Source organism: Ylistrum balloti, unplaced genomic scaffold, assembly GCF_031769215.1.
Source record: "Ylistrum balloti isolate Yb309-2 unplaced genomic scaffold, AGI_CSIRO_Ybal_v1 Utg371108, whole genome shotgun sequence".
Lineage (NCBI taxonomy): Eukaryota > Metazoa > Mollusca > Bivalvia > Pectinida > Pectinidae > Ylistrum > Ylistrum balloti.
Window position 1 is genome coordinate 350,525 of NW_026782609.1, and position 25,984 is coordinate 376,508.

A 25,984-nucleotide genomic window follows, 5' to 3' on the forward strand; every position below is an offset into this window, starting at 1 on the left:
TGTGTTTGTAAAAGAGCAGAAATCCAAATACCGAATGGTAGAATGGTTTTTAGTTTGTTTAGAAACAACGCCTTGCTCCATCCAATAAGACAGGCTAGAGTCAACTGGCAGAACAAGGCAATCACCATCTATGCTGCTGACAGGATAAGGCACTATTTGGCCCAGGAGTCATCTTATGAAACTACCAAACATTTATAACAACCTGATAGATGGCTCCATCCCATGATGGGGATGTAGGTTGCCTCCTTACATTTCCAGACGTTTGTTGGCGAGATAATTTCTGCATAGAAATAGGAAGAGTTTGAAAACCGTAACTAACCAACCAATAACTGCACAGAAGAGCAGGTTACCAGAAGTATGTAGGTGTGGCTTATAGGCCTATAATGTTGAACATAAAATATTCACCTGATAAACCAAACAAAAACCGTTTAAGGGCTATGTAAAACTTGCCACATGCATAAATGATTTAATGACAAACAACACATAGAAAATCTACTTTTCCCTTTATTTAATCAATAGAAAATCAGTCCTAAAGATGGCAATGTTTTATAAAAGTCTGGTTTTGACACACTTTTATTTTATAATAAATATTATATATCACAGATTAGGAGTATACAAAATTAAGGTACACATTTTTTGGGTAAAATTATTTAGATATAATTTTCTTTTTCAAGTAGTAAAAAATGTTGCAGAAAATAGAGATTTGTCTGCAGATAAAATTAAACTCCATCCCAGAATTATAAAGGATATAAAAATTCTACAAAATATAAAATACAATATGTAAACAGTGATTGCTCTGACTGAAGATTGATATATAACAAGGTCTAGGTGGTAAGATGGTCAAATACACCAATACTACAATAGACTAGCTGTTAGATAAATGTAATATCAATTTTCTCTCATACTCGGAGATATTTAAAACATGAAATTTATCTAAAGTTACGGTGTTAACAAATCCCATGTTATTGTAAATGAGGACATGTAAATATACATGATGAAATATTATGCTAATTTTAACACATATATTTACTTCAATCAATTCTCAGCTCTGAACTTACAAATACAAAATCAGTACACATGAATATAATGTCGAGCTAGCTATAAGATGTAATAATATCTGCACCAAAATTAGATAATATACCCTGTACGTGATAGTAAATAAATTTTACCAATTTTCTATTGCTTAATAAAGTATAATATCACAGCAAATACGCATTATGCACATGAAATTAGTTATTGCTATGAAACTAGAATACTGACATGTTAAAAAAGACCCCACAATGTGTCCGGTTCTAAACCTGGACTTAACAGAAAGGTTAAAATGGTTTAGGAATACTGCTAACATGACTAATGGCACTGAATCTGTGTGTTTTGTGATGGACTCTACCTTGTTATTCCTATCATCTTTTATATCCTCCTGCTGCGGAGCAGTTCTTCATTCAATACAAATCAGCTTTGATAGAATGTTGACATTGACATCGGAGTATTCATACACTTTTTGTTCATTTTGATCTCTCTGGGTTAGATGTCATAAAGTATTATCATATTAAACATGTATATTGACCTTCGACCCAGTGACTTTGTCTTTTTGTAAACTTATTTGTCAACTTTGTTTCACAATGTCATAACAAAATATTTAACAGTAAAATATCATAAAAATTGATCTTGACCTTTGACTATGAGACCTTGAATTCCGGGCCCTAATAGGGAGCAGATCAAGCCATTACAGGTGTACAATGAACTATGACATTTGACATAAAAGTAAACCTACTTGTAGTACAAAAATATCTATATAGTGTTTCAGTAACTTACAACATCTGCCTGATCAAAAGGAAGTTGATCATACCAGATTCAACAGGTTCTGTGAGTTCAAACTGCTGAATCTCAATGTTAGAATTATCCAGACACAATCAAGTTTGTACTTCAATTCATAATACTATTGTATTAAATTTTTCTAAAGAAATTTTCAGTCCGACAATGGATAGTGAAAATAATACCCCGTATACCATCGTAACATAATATCTAACAAAAACTCTCACAAAATAATGTTGTAAATGCTTAGGATTTCAATTAAATGTATTAGATTTACATTCTATGTAAAACATCCACTATATATATAAATGGCTTTGTTCAACGAATAAAAATCTCATGGTCAGTTGAATTGCTCTGCTCTTGGCAAATACTTGCTTTTATTTTTGTTTCAACAATCAAGGTAGTTAAATACTATTGAGTCCACAGTATAACACATTTATACTGACAGTATAAGGCTTGACAATTTACAGCAGTATCTAGGTAAACGTGGACGGCATCACAGAAGCTGCCAGTAGTTACAGGTGAGAACTGTAGGTGGACTCACGATCAATGCCTACTTCCATGTTTTTACAGAAGTTTGTAGTAAATGGAATACAGTTGAAATACTGACAGCCAGGACAGTTATACAGGGGAAGCACATAAAACAGTACAATCAGAGTAATAAACAAGGCAATGGCGCCCCCTAGTGACAAAATTATCCCAATGATCTTCCTCCTCCTGTCCCACTGACCAAACGACACGTATGGTATGAGTGCAAAGGCTAGCAGGAAGCCAAAAAGAAAGCCGCTGACATGAGCCCAGTTGTCTATCCACGGCAACAATCCAAGTAGGAAGAGGAAGAGGATAAAACCACCAATCTTTAAGATGGCAACTATAGGTCGCTTCAGCATCTGTATATTTTGTAGGACCTCCACCAGGAGACAGGCCAAAATACCAAACTGGGCCCCAGCTGGTCCCACCTGTTGTGATGAAGAGTGGACATTAATACGTTAATAAAAAGTTGTCATTCTAACAAAGGACTGATGACAAATTTCAACTGTCAGTATAAGAGGGCAATCTAACAGACAAAATCTTTTTTGCAATCTATCTCCTAATTTAATGAAGAACCAAAAAATGAAACTGTAACCAAAATCTGATTCAACCTACCTCTACATGATAAGGTAAGAATATTGAGCTGGCAATGTTACCAGCGATTCCACTGCCAACATATATTATTGCCATCCTTATACAGCCAGTTAATTTCTCTATGTCTCTCATGATGAGGAACTGGAATCCTATGGTAATCACCAGATGGAAGACTCTGTAAAAACCAAATTAAGTACAATTTTATTACGGCCAAATCTTTGCTTGCAAAATTGTCATCTTGTGTTACATCACAAGAGAGTTTGATATTTCTAGGGATTAATCAAGACAGAAAAGGTCTTCCAGAAAATCTGTTGATAAATAACCCTTATTCTACAATCACTTGATAAATTACCCTTATTCTACAATCACTTGATAAATTACCCTTATTCTACAATCACTTGATAAATTACCCTTATTCTACAATCTCTTGATAAATTACCCTTATTCTACAATCTCTTGATAAATTACCCTTATTCTACAATCACTTGATAAATTACCCTTATTCTACAATCTCTTGATAAATTACCCTTATTCTACAATCTGTTGATAAATTACCCTTATTCTACAATCTCTTGATAAATTACCCTTATTCTACAATCTCTTGATAAATTACCCTTATTCTACAATCTCTTGATAAATTACCCTTATTCTACAATCACTTGATAAATTACCCTTATTCTACAATCACTTGATAAATTACCCTTATTCTACAATCTGTTGATAAATTACCCTTATTCTACAATCTCTTGATAAATTACCCTTATTCTACAATCACTTGATAAATTACCCTTATTCTACAATCTCTTGATAAATTACCCTTATTCTACAATCACTTGATAAATTACCCTTATTCTACAATCACTTGATAAATTACCCTTATTCTATAATCTGTTGATAAATTACCCTTATTCTATAATCTGTTGATAAATTACCCTTATTCTATAATCTGTTGATAAATGAATGTTACTCTAGGATCTGTTTATAACTGACTCTTATGCTATATGCAAACTGCTGATAAATGAACCTTAAAGTTGGGAGTCATTAGGACTGTCATATTTGTTCCCCAGGTATGCAAGTTTAACTTACCCTCCGTGTAAAAACATGGATGTCCATAGCCTATAGAACTGATCTGGTGCTGTGTCATCAGCGAAAGGAATCATTCCGCAGATTTGTGTTAAACAACTCACCTGGACAAATGACCAAAACCAAAAATGGCTGATTATAGACAAAAGTGACAAAGTGTTGGTGTAAAGTGGTGAAAGTATGATCATAAACTAGAAATAATGGCTGATTATAGACAATAGTGACAAAGTGTTGGTGTAAAGTGGTGAAAGTATGATCATAAACTAGAAATAATGGCTGATTATAGACAATAGTGACAAAGTGTTGGTGTAAAGTGGTGACAGTATGATCATAAACTAGAAATAATGGCTGATTATAGACAATAGTGACAAAGTGTTGGTGTAAAGTGGTGACAGTATGATCATAAACTAGAAATAATGGCTGATTATAGACAATAGTGACATAGTGTTGGTGTAAAGTGGTGACAGTATGATCATAAACTAGAAATAATGGCTGATTATAGACAATAGTGACAAAGTGTTGGTGTAAAGTGGTGACAGTATGATCATAAACTAGAAATAATGGCTGATTATAGACAATAGTGACAAAGTGTTGGTGTAAAGTGGTGAAAGTATGATCATAAACTAGAAATAATGGCTGATTATAGACAATAGTGACAAAGTGTTGGTGTAAAGTGGTGACAGTATGATCATAAACTAGAAATAATGGCTGATTATAGACAATAGTGACATAGTGTTGGTGTAAAGTGGTGACAGTATGATCATAAACTAAAAATCTTTTTATTACCATAAGTTGTCATACCATCACTGGTAAGGAAAATCACCACCTCACAAGGCTTTAACAAGTAGGTTTTCAAAAAATTGTTTATTATCCCCTCTCAAAAAACATTCATGCTTTGCTTTGGTTGACACAAAAGTAGTAAACTTCCCTACGATTTAAAATTATATTAAATTTCATTACACCACTTTTGTTAACACATCTTTTCATATATTTTAGTAATATTTGTTCTTAAGCTGTGTCACTTTAACACATTACCTGTGCACACAAGTATTTATCCTCATGATAATAGCCTTTGATAAAGTCACAGTGTTCTCTTGTCGTCATCATACACTCTCCCTGTATCCCATGGCAACAGGGTCGGCCGCTAATCTCACAGGTCATGTGACGTCCCTCACTCACAACTGTGGTGTCAGAGGATGGTCTACTTGTTTCCTCACAATACTAGAAAATATCAAACCAATCAATTAACAATGGTTTTCATGTCTTTGATAAATATAAAACAAAGCCTTCAGACAATCAGGGGAATGGACAAGATCAGGGGAATGGACAAGATCAGGGGAATGGACAAGATCAGGGGAATGGACAAGATCAGAGGACAAGATCAGGGGAATGGATAAGATCAAGGGACAAGATCAGGGGAATGGACAAGATCAAAGGAATGGACAAGATCAGGGGAATGGACAAGATCAGGGGAATGGACAAGATCAGGAGAATGGACAAGATCAGGGGAATGGAAAAGATCAGGGGAATGGACAAGATCAGGGGAATGGAAAAGATCAGGGGAATGGACAAGATCAGGGGAATGGAAAAGATCAGGGGAATGGAAAAGATCAGAGGACTGGACAAGATCAGTGGAATGGACAAGATCAGGACAAGATCAGTGGACAAGATCAGGGGAATGGACAAGATCAGAGGACAAGATCAGGGGACAAGATCAGGGGAATGGACAAGATCAGGGGACAAGATCAGGGGAATGGACAAGATCAGGGGACAAGATCAGTGGAATGGACAAGACCAGGGGAATGGACAAGATCAGAGGACAAGATCGGGGGAATGGACAAGATCAGGGGACAAGATCAGGGGAATGGACAAGATCAGGGGAATGGACAAGATCAGAGGAATGGACAAGATCAGGGGACAAGATCAGGGGAATGGACAAGATCAGGGGACAAGATAAGGGGAATGGACAAGAATGGACAAGATCAGGGGAATGGACAAGATCAGAGGAATGGACAAGATCAGGGGACAAGATCAGGGGAATGGACAAGATCAGAGGACAAGATCAGGGGACAAGATCAGGGGAATGGACAAGATCAGAGGGATCAGGGGACAAGATCAGGGGGGACAAGATCAGGGGAATGGACAAGATCAGGGGACAAGATCAGAGGAATGGACAAGATCAGGGGACAAGATCAGGGGAATGGACAAGAGGACAAGATCAGGGGACAAGATCAGGGGAATGGACAAGATCAGGGGAATGGACAAGATCAGGGGAATGGACAAGATCAGAGGGATCAGGGGACAAGATCAGGGGAATGGACAAGATCAGGGGAATGGACAAGATCAGAGGACAAGATCAGGGGAAGATCAGGGGAATGGACAAGATGGACAAGATCAGGGGACAAGATCAGGGGAATGGACAAGATCAGGGGACAAGATCAGGGGAATGGACAAGACCAGGGGAATGGACAGATGGACAAGATCAGGGGAATGGAGAAGATCCGGGAATGGACAAGATCAGGAATGGACAAGATCAGGGGACAAGATCAGGGGAATGGACAAGATCAGGGGACAAGATCAGGGGAATGGACAAGATCAGAGGACAAGATCAGGGGAATGGATAAGATCAAGGGACAAGATCAGGGGAATGGACAAGATCAGGGGACAAGATCAGAGGAATGGACAAGATCAAAGGAATGGACAAGATCAGGGGAATGGACAAGATCAGGGGAATGGACAAGATCAGGAGAATGGACAAGATCAGGGGAATGGAAAAGATCAGGGGAATGGAAAAGATCAGGGGAATGGACAAGATCAGGGGAATGGACAAGATCAGGGGAATGGACAAGATCAGGGGAATGGACAAGATCAGGGGACAAGATCAGTGGAATGGACAAGACACGGGGAATGGACAAGATCAGAGGACAAGATCAGGGGAATGGACAAGATCAGGGGACAAGATCAGGGGAATGGACAAGATCAGGGGACAAGATCATGGGAATGGACAAGATCAGGGGACAAGATCAGGGGAATGGACAAGATCAGGGGACAAGATCAGTGGAATGGACAAGACCAGGGGAATGGACAAGATCAGAGGACAAGATCAGGGGAATGGACAAGATCAGGGGACAAGATCCGGGGAATGGAAAAGATCAGGGGACAAGATCAGGGGAATGGACAAGATCAGGGGACAAGATCAGGGGACAAGATCAGGGGAATGGACAAGATCAGAGGACAAAGGGGACAAGATCAGGGGAATGGACAAGATCAGGGACAAGATCAGGGGAATGGACAAGATCAGGGGACAAGATCAGAGGAATGGACAAGATCAGGGGACAAGATCAGGGGAATGGACAAGATCAGAGGACAAGATCAGGGGACAAGATCAGGGGAATGGACAAGATCAGAGGACAAGATCAGGGGACAAGATCAGGGGAATGGACAAGATCAGAGGACAAGATCAGGGGACAAGATCAGGGGAATGGACAAGATCAGGGGAATGGACAAGATCAGAGGACAAGATCAGGGGACAAGATCAGGGGAATGGACAAGATCAGGGGACAAGATCAGGGGAATGGACAAGACCAGGGGAATGGACAAGATCAGAGGACAAGATCAGGGGAATGGACAAGATCAGGGGACAAGATCCGGGGAATGGACAAGATCAGGGGACAAGATCAGGGGAATGGATAAGATCAAGGGGCAAGATCAGAGGAATGGACAAGATCAGAGGACAAGATCAGGGGACAAGATCAGGGGAATGGACAAGATCAGGGGACAAGATCAGGGGAATGGACAAGATCAGGGGACAAGATCAGAGGACAAGATCAGGGGAATGGACAAGATCAGAGGAATGGACAAGATCAGGGGACAAGATCAGGGGAATGGACAAGATCAGAGGACAAGATCAGGGGACAAGATCAGGGGAATGGACAAGATTAGGGGACAAGATCAGGGGAATGGACAAGATCAGGGGACAAGATCAGGGGAATGGACAAGATCAGGGGACAAGATCAGAGGAATGGACAAGATCAGGGGACAAGATCAGGGGAATGGACAAGATCAGAGGACAAGATCAGGGGACAAGATCAGGGGAATGGACAAGATCAGAGGACAAGATCAGGGGAATGGACAAGATCAGGGGACAAGATCAGGGGACAAGATCAGGGGAATGGACAAGATCTGGGGACAAGATCAGGGGAATGGACAAGATCAGGGGACAAGATCAGGGGAATGGACAAGATCAGGGGACAAGATCAGGGGAATGGACAAGATCAGAGGACAAGATCAGGGGACAAGATCAGGGGAATGGACAAGATCAGGGGACAAGATCAGGGGAATGGACAAGATCAGGGGACAAGATCAGGGGAATGGACAAGATCAGGGGACAAGATCAGGGGAATGGACAAGATCAGGGGACAAGATCAGAGGAATGGACAAGATCAGGGGACAAGATCAGGGGAATGGATAAGATCAAGGGACAAGATCAGAGGAATGGACAAGATCAGGGGACAGGATCAGGGGACAAGATCAGGGGAATGGATAAGATCAGGGGACAAGATCAGAGGACAAGAACAGGGGAAGGGACAAGATAAGGGGACAAGATCAGGGGAATGGACAAGATCAGAGGACAAGATCAGGGGACAAGATCAGGGGAATGGACAAGATCAGAGGACAAGATCAGGGGACAAGATCAGGGGAATGGACAAGATCAGGGGACAAGATCAGGGGAATGGACAAGATCAGGGGACAAGATCAGAGGAATGGACAAGATCAGGGGACAAGATCAAGGGAATGGACAAGATCAGAGGACAAGATCAGGGGACAAGATCAGGGGAATGGACAAGATCAGAGGACAAGATCAGGGGACAAGATCAGGGGAATGGACAAGATCAGGGGACAAGATCAGGGGAATGGACAAGATCAGGGGACAAGATCAGGGGACAAGATCAGGGGAATGGACAAGATCAGGGGACAAGATCAGGGGAATGGACAAGATCAGGGGACAAGATCAGGGGAATGGACAAGATCAGGGGACAAGATCAGGGGAATGGACAAGATCAGAGGACAAGATCAGGGGACAAGATCAGGGGAATGGACAAGATCAGGGGACAAGATCAGGGGAATGGACAAGATCAGGGGACAAGATCAGGGGAATGGACAAGATCAGGGGACAAGATCAGGGGAATGGACAAGATCAGGGGACAAGATCAGAGGAATGGACAAGATCAGGGGACAAGATCAGGGGAATGGATAAGATCAAGGGACAAGATCAGAGGAATGGACAAGATCAGGGGACAGGATCAGGGGACAAGATCAGGGGAATGGACAAGATCAGAGGACAAGATCAGGGGACAAGATCAGGGGAATGGACAAGATCAGAGGACAAGATCAGGGGACAAGATCAGGGGAATGGACAAGATCAGGGGACAAGATCAGGGGAATGGACAAGATCAGGGGACAAGATCAGGGGAATGGACAAGATCAGGGGAATGGATAAGATCAAGGGACAAGATCAGGGGAATGGATAAGATCAAGGGACAAGATCAGAGGAATGGACAAGATCAGAGGACAAGATCAGGGGACAAGATCAGGGGAATGGACAAGATCAGGGGACAAGATCAGGGGAATGGACAAGATCAGGGGACAAGATCAGGGGAATGGACAAGATCAGGGGACAAGATCAGAGGAATGGACAAGATCAGAGGACAAGATCAGGGGACAAGATCAGGGGAATGGACAAGATCGGGGGAATGGACAAGATCAGGGGACAAGATCAGGGGAATGGACAAGATCAGAGGACAAGATCAGGGGACAAGATCAGGGGAATGGACAAGATCAGGGGAATGGACAAGATCAGGGGACAAGATCTGGGGACAAGATCATGGGAATGGAACAGATCAGAGGAATGGACAAGATCAGGGGAATGGACAAGATCAGGGGAATGGACAAGATCAGAGGAATGGACAAGATCAGGGGAATGGACAAGATCAGGGGAATGGACAAGATCAGAGGACAAGATCAGAGGAATGGACAAGATCAAAGGAATGGACAAGATCAGGGGAATGGACAAGATCAGGGGAATGGACAAGATCAGGGGAATGGAAAAGATCAGGGGAATGGACAAGATCAGGGGAATGGAAAAGATCAGGGGAATGGATAAGATCAGGGGACAAGATCAGTGGAATGGACAAGACCAGGGGAATGGACAAGATCAGAGGACAAGATCAGGGGAATGGACAAGATCAGGGGACAAGATCCGGGGAATGGACAAGATCAGGGGACAAGATCAGGGGAATGGACAAGATCAGGGGAATGGACAAGATCAGGGGACAAGATCAGGGGAATGGACAAGATCAGGGGACAAGATCAGGGGAATGGATAAGATCAAGGGACAAGATCAGAGGAATGGACAAGATCAGAGGACAAGATCAGGGGACAAGATCAGGGGAATGGACAAGATCAGGGGACAAGATCAGGGGAATGGACAAGATCAGGGGACAAGATCAGAGGACAAGATCAGGGGAATGGACAAGATCAGAGGAATGGACAAGATCAGGGGACAAGATCAGGGGAATGGACAAGATCAGAGGACAAGATCAGGGGACAAGATCAGGGGAATGGACAAGATCAGGGGACAAGATCAGGGGAATGGACAAGATCAGGGGACAAGATCAGGGGAATGGACAAGATCAGGGGACAAGATCAGAGGAATGGACAAGATCAGGGGACAAGATCAGGGGAATGGACAAGATCAGAGGACAAGATCAGGGGACAAGATCAGGGGAATGGACAAGATCAGAGGACAAGATCAGGGGAATGGACAAGATCAGAGGACAAGATCAGGGGACAAGATCAGGGGAATGGACAAGATCAGGGGACAAGATCAGGGGAATGGACAAGATCAGGGGACAAGATCAGAGGAATGGACGAGATCAGGGGACAAGATCAGGGGAATGGATAAGATCAAGGGACAAGATCAGAGGAATGGACAAGATCAGGGGACAAGATCAGGGGACAAGATCAGGGGAATGGACAAGATCAGAGGACAAGATCAGGGGACAAGATCAGGGGAATGGACAAGATCAGAGGACAAGATCAGGGGACAAGATCAGGGGAATGGACAAGATCAGGGGAATGGACAAGATCAGGGGAATGGATAAGATCAAGGGACAAGATCAGGGGACAAGATCAGGGGAATGGATAAGATCAAGGGACAAGATCAGGGGACAAGATCAGGGGAATGGATAAGATCAAGGGACAAGATCAGAGGAATGGACAAGATCAGAGGACAAGATCAGGGGAATGGACAAGATCAGGGGACAAGATCAGGGGACAAGATCAGGGGAATGGATAAGATCAAGGGACAAGATCAGAGGAATGGACAAGATCAGAGGACAAGATCAGGGGACAAGATCAGGGGAATGGACAAGATCAGGGGACAAGATCAGGGGAATGGACAAGATCAGGGGACAAGATCAGGGGAATGGACAAGATCAGGGGACAAGATCAGAGGAATGGACAAGATCAGAGGACAAGATCAGGGGACAAGATCAGGGGAATGGACAAGATCGGGGGAATGGAGAAGATCAGGGGACAAGATCAGGGGAATGGACAAGATCAGGGGAATGGACAAGATCAGGGGACAAGATCTGGGGACAAGATCATGGGAATGGAAAAGATCAGGGGAATGGACAAGATCAGGGGATAAGATCTGGGGACAAGATCATGGTAATGGAAAAGATCAGGGGAATGGATAAGATCAGAGGAATGGACAAGATCATGGGAATGGACAAGATCAGAGGAATGGACAAGATCAGGGGAATGGACAAGATCAGGGGAATGGACAAGATCAGGGGAATGGACAAGATCAGAGGACAAGATCAGAGGAATGGACAAGATCAGGGGACAAGATCAGGGGAATGGACAAGATCAGGGGACAAGATCAGGGGAATGGACAAGATCAGGGGACAAGATCAGGGGAATGGACAAGATCAGGGGACAAGATCAGGGGAATGGACAAGATCAGGGGAATGGACAAGATCAGGGGACAAGATCAGAGGAATGGACAAGATCAGGGGAATGGACAAGATCAGGGGAATGGACAAGATCAGGGGAACGGACAAGATCAGGGGAACGGACAAGATCAGGGGAATGGACAAGATCAGAGGAATGGACAAGATCAGGGGAATGGACAAGATCAGGGGACAAGATCAGGGGAATGGACAAGATCAGAGGAATGGACAAGATCAGGGGAACGGACAAGATCAGGGGACAAGATCAGGGGACAAGATCAGGGGAATGGAAAAGATCAGAGGAATGGACAAGATCAGGGGAATGGACAAGATCAGAGGAATGGACAAGATCAGGGGACAAGATCAGGGGAATGGACAAGATCAGGGGACAAGATCAGGGGAATGGACAAGATCAGAGGAATGGACAAGATCAGGGGAATGGACAAGATCAGAGGAATGGACAAGATCAGGGGACAAGATCAGGGGAATGGACAAGATCAGGGGAATGGACAAGATCAGGGGAATGGACAAGATCAGAGGAATGGACAAGATCAGGGGACAAGATCAGAGGAATGGACAAGATCAGAGGACAAGATCAGGGGAATGGACAAGATCAGAGGAATGGACAAGATCAGGGGAATGGACAAGATCAGAGGAATGGACAAGATCAGGGGACAAGATCAGGGGAATGGACAAGATCAGGGGAATGGACAAGATCAGGGGAATGGACAAGATCAGGGGACAAGATCAGGGGAATGGACAAGATCAGGGGAATGGACAAGATCAGGGGAATGGACAAGATCAGGAATGGACAAGATCAGGGGACAAGATCAGAGGAATGGACAAGATCAGAGGACAAGATCAGGGGAATGGACAAGATCAGAGGAATGGACAAGATCAGGGGAATGGGCAAGATCAGAGGAATGGACAAGATCAGTGGAATGGACAAGATCAGAGGAATGGACAAGATCAGGGGAATGGACAAGATCAGGGGACAAGATCAGGGGAATGGACAAGATCAGGGGAATGGACAAGATCAGGGGAATGGACAAGATCAGGGGACAAGATCAGGGGAATGGACAAGATCAGAGGAATGGACAAGATCAGAGGAATGGACAAGATCAGGGGAATGGACAAGATCAGGGGAATGGACAAGATCAGGGGACAAGATCAGGGGAATGGACAAGATCAGGGGAATGGACAAGATCAGGGGAATGGACAAGATCAGGGGACAAGATCAGAGGAATGGACAAGATCAGGGGAATGGACAAGATCAGGGGACAAGATCAGAGGAATGGACAAGATCAGGGGAATGGACAAGATCAGGGGAATGGACAAGATCAGGGGAATGGACAAGATCAGGGGACAAGATCAGGGGAATGGACAAGATCAGGAAAATGGACAAGATCAGGGGAATGGACAAGATCAGGGGACAAGATCAGGGGAATGGACAAGATCAGGGGACAAGATCAGGGGAATGGACAAGATCAGGGGAATGGACAAGATCAGGGGACAAGATCAGGGGAATGGACAAGATCAGGGGAATGGACAAGATCAGGGGACAAGATCAGGGGAATGGACAAGATCAGGGGAATGGACAAGATCAGGGGACAAGATCAGGGGAATGGACAAGATCAGAGGAATGGACAAGATCAGGGGACAAGATCAGGGGAATGGACAAGATCAGGGGACAAGATCAGAGGAATGGACAAGATCAGGGGAATGGACAAGATCAGGGGAATGGACAAGATCAGGGGACAAGATCAGGGGAATGGACAAGATCAGGGGAATGGACAAGATCAGGGGACAAGATCAGGGGAATGGACAAGATCAGGGGAATGGACAAGATCAGGGGAATGGACAAGATCAGGGGAATGGACAAGATCAGGGGAATGGACAAGATCAGGGGACAAGATCAGGGGAATGGACAAGATCAGGGGAATGGACAAGATCAGGGGAATGGACAAGATCTGGGGACAAGATCAGGGGAATGGACAAGATCAGAGGACAAGATCAGGGGAATGGACAAGATCAGAGGAATGGAAAAGATCAGAGGAATGGACAAGATCAGGGGAATGGACAAGATCAGAGGACAAGATCAGGGGAATGGAAAAGATCTGGGGAATGGACAAGATCTGGGGACAAGATCAGGGGAATGGACAAGATCAGGGGAATGGACAAGATCAGGGGAATGGAAAAGATCAGGGGAATGGATAAGATCAGGGGACAAGATCAGGGGAATGGACAAGATCAGTGGAATGGACAAGATCAGGGGAATGGACAAGATCAGGGGAATGGACAAGATCGAGGGAATGGATCAACTGTAAAGGAGACAGAATCACAGAAGTATGGAGTGATAGTTTTATTTTTCCTTTACATCAAATCTATTTAAATGATTACATATTCTAATACCAAGTGAACAAGAAATGGTATCAAGGTAACATACTGCAAACTGTTAATAGTTTCCAACTTCTCACCTAAACTAAAATACCAAATATGGACGAAGATCATGATAGAGTGGAGGTATGATGCCATTCTTAGGATGTGTCAGTCCCATATCCTACACTCACACATAAAATGTGGGACTGGATTTGCCTGATCTAAAATATCTGAGATTAAATGACACACTAACTACCAACAAATCAGCAGTTCTCTCTGGACATACTCTGAGGAGATCTAAAACGACTAAATGACCTTAACTGGACCATCATATTTATCTTCAGAATCAATGTTACGGATGAAGAAACTTACCGGCCACTTTGTGATAGAGTTTTTGTCCCACACAAACGGTTCAACTGAAGCAGGTTTGGTACAGTAGCTAGAAAACAGAAAATTTCAGTAACACACTTCTCTGTAACAATCTGACTACATGTCCCCCATCCCTACCCAGAGATACTCTGACATCCCTACCCAGAGATACTCTGACATCCCTACCCAGAGATACTCTGACAGCCCTACCCAGAGATACTCTGACATCCTTACCCAGAGATACAGAATCCTCACATTGTATAATGTCAGTCCTCTCACCACATCTGTGATATTATAAAATTTATTTGTGTCCCATCTTCACACAACATCTGTGATATTATAGAACTTATTTGTGTCCCATCTACACACCACATCTGTGATATTATAAAACTTATTTGTGTCCCATCTTCACACAACATCTGTGATATAAAATTTATTTGTGTCCCATCTACACACATCTGTGATATTATAAAACTTATTTGTGTCCCATCTACACACAACATTTGTGATATTATAATACTTATTTGTGTCCCATCCACACATACTTAAGACCAACACCCACACATACTTAAGTCAAATTGAAATTTGAAATCAATTTTATACAAAGGGACGAATGAAAAGTTAATATGTAAGATTCAAAATTATGCTAGACATAAGTCAGATGTTTCACCATAATGTATCTGCCTATGTTAATTTAGTACTGACATCTACTGGGAACATTTATGTATTGACCAGTGGCCAGAGGTATTCTGTCGTTACTGATCTACTACACATGTTCATGTATTAGTTTGTTCCCTGATTATTTAAGTCAGTTACCTAAAGCCTATCTAAGCAGTTTGTATGATAATCAGTGTAACATTATCTTGTTGTAAACAGCCGAATCTATCGCCATTTATGTGTGCAAGACCTTGTTGACAACTCATGTATACTTCAATCCATGTTTACCTGTTAGCTAACGTGTATTAGTCCTTCATCAGTTAATTAACATGGCTAGTATAAATACAACCACCTTTCTAGCCAGTATGTATCGCTTCCTGAAGGCATGTGAGTGTTCCATCTCTCCATAGCCTACATCACAATAAATCTTCAACACTCGAACAGCGTTTGGACTTCTTCATCTCCACTCATCACCACACAAGAACAAAGTATCATTTTACACACCCAGAACATTGTAACGGTTACTTAGGACCCCCTCCACACACCACATCCAGAAAATAGTAGTGCTTATTTAGAGTCCAACCCACACATACTTAAGAATCCCACCCACACATACTTCAGACTCACACCCACACATACTTCAGACTCACACCCACACATACTTAAGAATCCCACCCTCACATACTTCAGACTCACACCCACACATACTTCAGACTCACACCCACACATACTTCAGACTCACACCCACACATACTTCAGACTCACACCCACACATACTTCAGACTCACACCCACACATACTTCAGACTCACACCCACACATACTTAAGAATCCCACCCACACATACTTCAGACTCACACCCACACATACTTAAGAATCCCACCCACACATACTTCAGACTCACACCCACACATACTTCAGACTCACACCCACACATACTTCAGACTCACATCCACACATACTTCAGACTCACACCCACACATACTTAAGAATCCCACCCACACATACTTCAGACTCACACCCACACATACTTAAGAATCCTACCCACACATACTTAAGAATCCCACCCTCACATACTTCAGACTCACACCCACACATACTTAAGAGTCCCACTCACACACCACACCTGGACATTGCTGTACTTATAATGTGCCCCGCCCACTCACCACACCCAGGACATTGCAATGGTCACTTTGGGTCCCTTCCACACACCACATCTAGACAATAGCAGTGCTTACTGTCCAACCCACACATACTTAAGAGTCCAACATATCACATCTGGGACATTGCTGTACTTACTTTGCCTCCCTCCCCCAACACACACAACACACCATGGACATTGCTGTACTTACTTTGCCTCCCTCCCCCAACACACACAACACACCATGGACATTGTGATACTTACTTTGCCTCCCTCCCCCAACACACACAACACACCATGGACATTGCTGTACTTACTTTGCCTCCCTCCCCAACACACACAACACATCTGGAACATTGCTGTACTTACTTTGCCTCCCTCCCCCAACACACACAACACACCATGGACATTGTGATACTTACTTTGCCTCCCTCCCCCAACACACACAACACACCATGGACATTGCTGTACTTACTTTGCCTCCCTCCCCCAACACACACAACACACCATGGACATTGCTGTACTTACTTTGCCTCCCTCCCCCAACACAACACACACAACACATCTGGAACATTGCTGTACTTACTTTGCCTCCCTCCCCCAACACACACAACACACCATGGACATTGTAATACTTACTTAGGATCCTGTCCACACACTGCACCTGCTACAAAGCCTCCCTTTCCAGGATGCGTTGAATTCCATTTCATGAAAGTGTTTAAAGTTGGCTGAAAGAAATTATGACACCAACTTAAATTATAATATTGTCTTGGTGCATAACTTTTGCTTGTTTTCATCTGCTTCATTGTATGAAAGGAAACAACAGTTGATAGCAAAAGCAATGCCTCAGTTCTTATCACAAGTTTACATTATTTTCTGTTTTTGGAAAATCTGACTTTTAAAAAGAATTTCATTTATACTATACAATGTAATGAAGGCAATCTAAAAGCAAAAGGTAAAATAATCAGTAATGAATAAGCTGACTTACATTACCAAGAATTAAATGTTGAAGGAGTGCAGGAGTAGGGGATGACTTACATTACCAAGAATTAAATGTTGAAGGTCAGTGCAGGAGTAGGGGATGACTTACATTACCAAGAATTAAATGTTGAAGGTCAGTGCAGGAGTAGGGGATGACTTACATTACCAAGAATTAAATGTTGAAGGTCAGTGCAGGAGTAGGGGATGACTTACATTACCAAGAATTAAATGTTGAAGGTCAGTGCAGGAGTAGGGGATGACTTACATTACCAAGAATTAAATGTTGAAGGTCAGTGCAGGAGTAGGGGGACTTACATTACCAAGAATTAAATGTTGAAGGTCAGTGCAGGAGTAGGGGCTGACTTACATTACCAAGAATTAAATGTTGAAGGTCAGTGCAGGAGTAGGGGATGACTTACATTACCAAGAATTAAATGTTGAAGGTCAGTGCAGGAGTAGGGGATGACTTACATTACCAAGAATTAAATGTTGAAGGTCAGTGCAGGAGTAGGGGATGACTTACATTACCAAGAATTAAATGTTGAAGGTCAGTGCAGGAGTAGGGGCTGACTTACATTACCAAGAATTAAATGTTGAAGGTCAGTGCAGGAGTAGGGGATGACTTACATTACCAAGAATTAAATGTTGAAGGTCAGTGCAGGAGTAGGGGATGACTTGGATTACCAAGAGTTACAGCACAGGACTGGGAGAATGGAGGTGGCCTACAAGAGTTACAGTACAGGACTGGGAGGAGGGAAGTTGGTCTACAAGAGTTACAGTACAGGACTGGGAGGAGGGAGGTGGTCTACAAGAGTTACAGTACAGGACTGGGAGGATGGAGGAGGTACAGCATTGCAAACTTCAATCCTACTATATACCTCATACCTCACACAAGTCCTTAACTGTCTGTGTACAGCCAGAGCCATCATCTCTCACACAACAACCAGAAGTATTTTCCTCTACTCTGTCCTTCCTGATGCCTTCCCAAATATTTTCATCACGTCTCATACAAGGGGAGTACTTGGCTCCAAGATGGATCAGATCAGCCTATCAATATTTGGAATCATTTCAATAAGACCAAAGTTGTTGGTACCCCAACATGTAATAAAAAAGTGACTTTTATTCCTATTTACAAATCAACTCAATCTCTTTACATCTTCTCTTTTATGGTTTTTTAAGAAAGTTTTATGATTTGCTGCAATGAAGTAAAGCTGAATGAAATGATTCTCATTCATCGGATTCCTGTTCCAAGGTCATTATGACATAAACCAGACAATGTATCAAATGTTAAGCTGTTATTCTACAATAATCTCCTGGTCTTGGATCACGACATTCACTCGATATTTCAAAATTTGAACTGAAGTAAAAAATACAATATCAAGAGTAACGGGTATATATCATAATGGCTCCTGATTCAGATTCCTGTAATATCAAGCTGATTTGTGAAGTTAACCATCTTCTCACAAATTTGTTTTCATTGCTTTAGTTTATGAAAAGTTTATCATTGAAGTTAAAAGGAGATGTACATGAAGCCTTGATATACAAATATAACTTACCTGGCGAGGTCCAATCCACAAATTGTCATTCTCCACAAAACGAATGTTCTCTATAGCCAAGTTAGGCATCATCACCTAAAAATAACAAGGCAACTGGAAAATAAATGATGCTGGTAGAACTAGGATACAATCAGGTTATATACCTTGTCGGTAATAACTTTTTAACTGATGACATCACAACAAAGGGATGATAATCATATTCACAGGCTACAATAATTATATTGTGGTTTCATGTAATCAATGATAAAGTTTTCTCCCATAATTCACAGATTTGCCTCCTGTTTTACCTGTACAAGATTTCTCTGATATCATTGTCATCTTCTAGGGAGTGGTTTCTGTCACTCCATGGGGAGTGGTTTCTGTCACACCATAGGGGGTGATTTCTGTCACTCCATAGGGGGTGGTTTCTGTCACTCCATAGGGGGTGGTGGTGATTTCTGTCACACCCTAGGAGGTGATTTCTGTCACTCCATAGGGGGTGATTTCTATCACACCTTAGGAGGTGATTTCTGTCACTCCATAGGGGGTGATTTCTGTCACAACCTAGGGGGTGATTTCTGTTACTCCCTAAGGGATGATTTCTGTCACACCCTAGGAGGTGATTTCTGTCACTCCATAATAGGTGATTTCTATCACTCCATAGGAGGTGAGTTCTGTCACTCCCTAGGGGATGATTTCTGTCACAACCTAGGGGGTGATTTCTGTCACTCTATAGGGGGTGATTTCTGTCACTCCATAGGGGGTGATTTCTATCACACCTTAGGAGGTGATTTCTGTCACTCCATAGGGGGTGATTTCTGTCACAACCTAGGGGGTGATTTCTGTCACTCCATAGGGGGTGATTTCTATCACACCTTAGGAGGTGATGTCTGTCACTCCATCGGGGGGTGATTTCTGTCACTCCATAGGGGGTGATTTCTATCACACCTTAGGAGGTGATTTCTGTCACACCTAAGAGGTGATTTCTGTCACTCCCTAGGAGGTGATTTCTGTCACTCCATAATAGGTGATTTCTATCACTCCATAGGAGGTGAGTTCTGTCACTCCCTAGGGGATGATTTCTGTCACACCCTAGGGGGTGATTTCTGTCACTCTATAGGGGGTGATTTCTGTCACTCCATAGGGGTGATTTCTATCACACCTTAGGAGGTGATTTCTGTCACTCCATAGGGGGTGATTTCTGTCACAACCTAGGGGGTGATTTCTGTGACTCCATAGGGGGTGATTTCTATCACACCTTAGGAGGTGATTTCTGCCACTCCATAGGGGGTGATATCTGTCACTCCCTAGGGGATGATTTCTGTCGCACCCTAGGGGGTGATTTCTGTCACTCCATAGGGGGTGATTTCTGTCACTCCCTAGGAGGTGATTTCTGTCACACCCTAGGAGGTGATTTCTGTTGCTCTATAGGGGGTGATTTCTGTCACTCCATAGGGGGTGATTTCTGTCACTCCATAGGGGGTGATTTCTGTCACAACCTAGGGGGTGATTTCTGTGACTCCATAGGGGGTGATTTCTATCACACCTTAGGAGGTGATTTCTGCCACTCCATAGGGGGTGATTTCTGTCACTCCCTAGGGGATGATTTCTGTCGCACCCTAGGGGGTGATTTCTATCACTCCATAGGGGGTGATTTCTGTCACTCCATACGAGGTGACTTCTGTCACACCCTAGAAGTGATTTCTTTATCACCACATAGCATGTGCTGGCATTCTAAACCAGAAGTTAACCAGAGCTACTTCTACACATGCCATTATTAGAACATTTGGACCCTGAGCAAATAAAATATGACGATAGCAAACTAATCTTCCCCTACATTGAGGTTGGGACATTGAAATCTCCAACCCTTGTTTTAGTCGCTTCACCCTCAGCACAGCCTCGGGTTAGACAACCAGAAATATCAATTCTCAAGATGGAGAATTTTCTGTAACACCATCAAGGTTGGAGAAGATTCTATTACTCCACTGCTATCCTTCATTACAGATGATAAATCACAATGAAAGTTTGTCTTCCATTTGTTTTACCATTAGACAATGCAACACTTGTCCTAATGTCTCTGCTATTAAGCATTAAGCTGTATTTATGTAATAGCTTTCCAGAATTTCCCTATCAAACATATCAATACATTCCCATACAGTTTATAACATGATCTGTACTTCCACTACCATTCACTACAGGTTTATATAAACACACTGACATGTTTACAATTTTTATTGATTTATATAAACTTACGTATTCAGTTTTCACTGTTTCCCCAGTTCCTATTGGTGCGATACCATACACTGCCACGGATACAATGAAGCACAGGATCTGGACTATGGTCACCCAGTAAGTGAAGTAAGGCCTGTAAAAAAGTTGTATATCAAGTATCTATATCAGGTTAGTGTAGATGTATATCATGTATCTACATCAGGTTACTGTAGATGTATATCATGTATCTACATCAGGTTAGTGTATATCATGTATCTACATCAGGTTACTGTAGTTGTATATCATGTATCTACATCAGGTTACTGTAGTTGTAGATCATGTATCTACATCAGGTTACTGTAGTTGTATATCATGTATCTACATCAGGTTAGTGTAGTTGTATATCTTGTATCTACATCAGGTTAGTGTAGATGTATATCATGTATCTACATCAGGTTAGTGTAGATGTATATCATGTATCTACATCAGGTTACTGTAGTCGTATATCATGTATCTACATCAGGTTACTGTAGATGTATATCTTGTATCTACATCAGGTTACTGTAGTTGTATATCTTGTATCTACATCAGGTTAGTGTAGTCGTATATCATGTATCTACATCAGGTTAGTGTAGTCGTATATCATGTATCTACATCAGGTTACTGTAGATGTATATCATGTATCTACATCAGGTTACTGTAGATGTATATCATGTATCTACATCAGGTTACTGTAGATGTATATCATGTATCTACATCAGGTTGCTGTAGATGTATATCATGTATCTACATCAGGTTACTGTAGATGTATATCATGTATCTACATCAGGTTAGTGTATATCTTGTATCTACATCAGGTTAGTGTAGATGTACATCATGTATCTACATCAGGTTACTGTAGTTGTATATCATGTATCTACATCAGGTTACTGTAGTTGTATATCATGTATCTACATCAGGTTACTGTAGATGTATATCATGTATCTACATCAGGTTAGTGTAAATGTGTATATATCTAAATGATTGATGGTTTTTGCTGTATTGAAGATTTGTTACCTGTGATCATCAAAATCATCAATCTGTGACTTGACGTAGGAGTTAAGTCGATCACTTCTGTAACTACGGTTAAAAAGTCGGCCAACAAAACCCATTCCAATCTGTCTCTTGTCATGGTCTTCCAGGTCTTCTCGAACCACATTGTCAATTCTTTTCATGCCAAAGTGAGGCATACCTTCATCCAGCTGATGACTTTTGGACATTCCATACCGGTGTGCTGGCCGCCATCCCTTACTATGTCTGTAGAAGAACATCAGGACTTTGCATCTCAATTTTAGTACTTTTTTCAACCTGATTTTCACAATACCTTACATTTCAACTTAATTGCTGATTATTTTTTTCTCTATTTATTACTTATCACCTTTAACACAACCATTTAAATCGACACCATATAACGTTTTTTCCTTTCTCTTTTTGCCAAATTTCAATTATCTTAAGTTGACAAAGAAAAGTGAATGTTAAAGTAAACTGTTTGAATAATTATTTAGTGTGTATGGGTTGTCATACAGAAACTTACATTTCCATCTCAGCATCTTCACCTATCTTTTCCATCCTCATCTCTGGGCTGAAGGCAGGCTCATCATAGAAAACATCATCAACTAGACTGAAGGCATCATCATAGGACTGAAACAGACCACAATTACTGGTACAGAACTCAAACAATATCATTGCAGTGAAACAGACCAGGAATCCTTATACAGAACTCAAAAAAATATTGATTCAACTACCAGTTTTTCAAAACCTGGTCACAGAGGGGACATATTGACTCTTGCACAGAACTGACCAGAATTTAACAAAGCATAGCTTTGAGTAATATCTTTGACCAAATACTTACATGATAAATCATGCTTGCTGAAAGGTCATCTGGGTACTCTCCTGCTAGACTAGCAGGAGCAAAACTCCTCTGACGCTGTACACTAGGCTTGCCACGTAACTTCTTTCTAGCTCCCTATAATTATAAAGAAAATATTACAATCTATGTGTGCATTTTCATACCAAACATCTTTAAACATTCAATTTATTAAATCAACATTTATTAACCAGTATATCTTCTGCATTTCCTTACCATTAACCCCCAAGGTGGAAATAGAGGTGAAGAGGTAACATCTTACTTCTGACTTTAAGTCACAGGGGGACTTGTAACAGGACAATGTCAATTGTTGATACCATTCTACTTGGCAAAACATAAACATGGTTCCATGTTTTGTTATGGATTGGCTTAATGCCAAATTTTCGTATACCCAGGTAATTATTTTCCCAGGACAATATGTAATCCTTACATTGTGCTTAAGTTATTAGCATATTTGAATAAAAAGATATGTTTCAATTTTACAGGTCACATGTGGCAATTTCGAAAAACAAATGAGAAAGATATCACTCACAGCAATAGTTTTATAAGTCATCTTGACAACTGAGTCTTTTCTTGGTCTTTTGGGAGGACCTCTTGATCTGGCATATGTGCTTGTGCTTGAGAGGGGAGTTGTTCTTCTGGATGAATACTCGCTGTGTCGAGTAGGATTACGAAGAGGATCATAAACATGTGGCACAGTAGGCATGTCCCCCAGAACATCATCATCTGCCTGGTCCTTTCCAGGCATCTTGTCATCACGAAACTTGCCACGATAAAACCGCATTCGTCTGTTATTCCATCGCTGGGACCTGGTAGCATCCTCCTCTCCAACACCAAAGAAGTCTGCAATGCTAGTCTTGATCTTTCTGTGGAAAAAAAAGAGAATGGTTGCTGTTACAATTATACTGGATTCTCAAGCAACAAAGGCAAAAAATATCTTCAGTGATAAGTAGATTGCAAAATATCTAGTATATCTCATATATAGATTCCATTGTGCTAAGCCGCTCAAGAGTGGTAAATACTTACTGACAGTACAATATCAAATTTGATGTATGAAAAGTTATGTTCAGATAGAGTGGTAAAGAAATAATGCTCCAAACAATCAAAATGTCTTCAAACTGTGACTTGAAAGTGGAAAGCTCTTAGGAATCACAGGACTACTGCACTGATACACAATGTTTTGTATATTTCCATTGCTGAAGATCTCCAGGCAGTAATAAATTAACTACATACAATGCACATTGTACTTCCTACCAAACAGTATTCTCAACTTGTATTATTTGTGACAATGTTAAGGCCAGGTAAGGCGAGTGTCTTACCTGCCAACTTTAGACATGGTGCTGGGCTTCTCCTCCTCATCATCAGCAACCCCTCGAGCTGGAGCACTGGCTGTGGTCATTCTGGATATCTGACGGTCATATGTCATACCCGTAGTATGGTCATAAGTATTCTGGCGACGATAGTTTCCAGGCATCTTGCTAATCTGAAATAATCATCTGTGAATTTTAACTTTCAGTTTGTACACATTCTAAAGTGAAAACTGAAGATAATGCAGAGCATTAAGACATCATGAGAGGATATATACTACTGTCTGCATTCGTGTTGTGCAGTAGATAAAAAGTGTCTTTGGTCTTCAGACTTTCAAGAGCTTTAGATTTGGCAGTGATGAACTCAGATAATTGTGTAAAATAAGGTGGCGTGGATGGGCAGACATTTATTGTTATATCTGAAGGCATTGGATTTGCATCAATGTTTATAACTAGAATAATAAGTCCACTTATGTCGATGGGAGTATTTTATAGGTATACATAACTTGCAAGTACCTGACATGGTATTCAAGTTCAGAATTAAATTTTTGGACCATGAACGAAGTCAAGAAAATTAACTGAAAAAGGGTTAAGTACAAAGAATATAAAGTAAAATAAGAAAAATGTGAAAGACAGGCACGTCACTGTAGATATCAAGATATTGTGCAGGTTATGAACTGATTAATTCAGGTCGTTCAAGTGACAATTCAGCACAGCTCAGAGCAGAAATCGAGAGACAGAAAGTCTCCAACGCAAACTTAGTCTACAGACGAAACTGAAATTAGTATTAGGCATACTCTACATTACAGATAACACTCACATAGCTTGTCTATAAACACGGAAGAAGGATTTTCTATCACTTACATGCAAATTCTGTTTACTTCCGACGGCTCGTTGATAAGAGGAAGTAAAATGTGAGCATGCGCAACAGTAGATCTTCCGGAGATAGCAAGAGAGGATCTATCGCATTGACAACTTTATTATTGAGTTTAAATGCATAATGTTCGATTCACGATATCATTGATTTCCGAAATTAACACGATGGATAATAATAATAACTAATCTTACCTGTTAGGAATACGGTTTGTCCTGGACCGTACACCGGAAATAGGTATTACAGAAAAAAATAAACGAAGGAATAATTCGAACTTTGAAACTTAACACTACTAGTAACGTGTTATTGGCGAGATTCATAACATATGGGACATGAGTGTGGACTTCCTGTGGAGAACATGCCAGTATTTGTGTATATAAACATCTATTAGTTAAACGTAACAGTTTACATGTACGTCATACGGAAGATTAAGCTCGCTCACTTAATTTGCATATCCGCCTTCTTGGTTTTTTAATATACTAATATAAACGTAAAGTAGGAGACCAAAGAACCGGCGCATTCTTAAATTAATGGGGCCAAGCACATTTTCACCTGTTACTTGTTACACCTGACACCGTATCGTATGCATT

At 41.6% G+C, this 25,984-nt stretch overlaps 1 protein-coding gene across 1 annotated transcript; it reads right to left on the bottom strand.

Annotated features, from left to right (window-relative positions):
* Positions 1-719: 719 nt before the first annotated feature.
* On the bottom strand, positions 720-24,687 carry LOC132560754 (inactive rhomboid protein 1-like). The gene is made up of 14 exons (XM_060225430.1): positions 24,533-24,687; positions 23,746-24,079; positions 23,199-23,312; positions 22,881-22,987; positions 22,364-22,603; positions 21,350-21,461; positions 19,118-19,192; positions 18,447-18,608; positions 17,220-17,308; positions 14,787-14,853; positions 5,056-5,241; positions 4,024-4,124; positions 2,959-3,112; positions 720-2,771 (listed from the first exon to the last, which is right to left on the bottom strand). Exons 1-14 carry the CDS (start codon positions 24,685-24,687, stop codon positions 2,328-2,330), a joined length of 2,340 nt encoding a protein of 779 aa, XP_060081413.1. The 3' UTR covers positions 720-2,327.
* Positions 24,688-25,984: the final 1,297 nt, after the last annotated feature.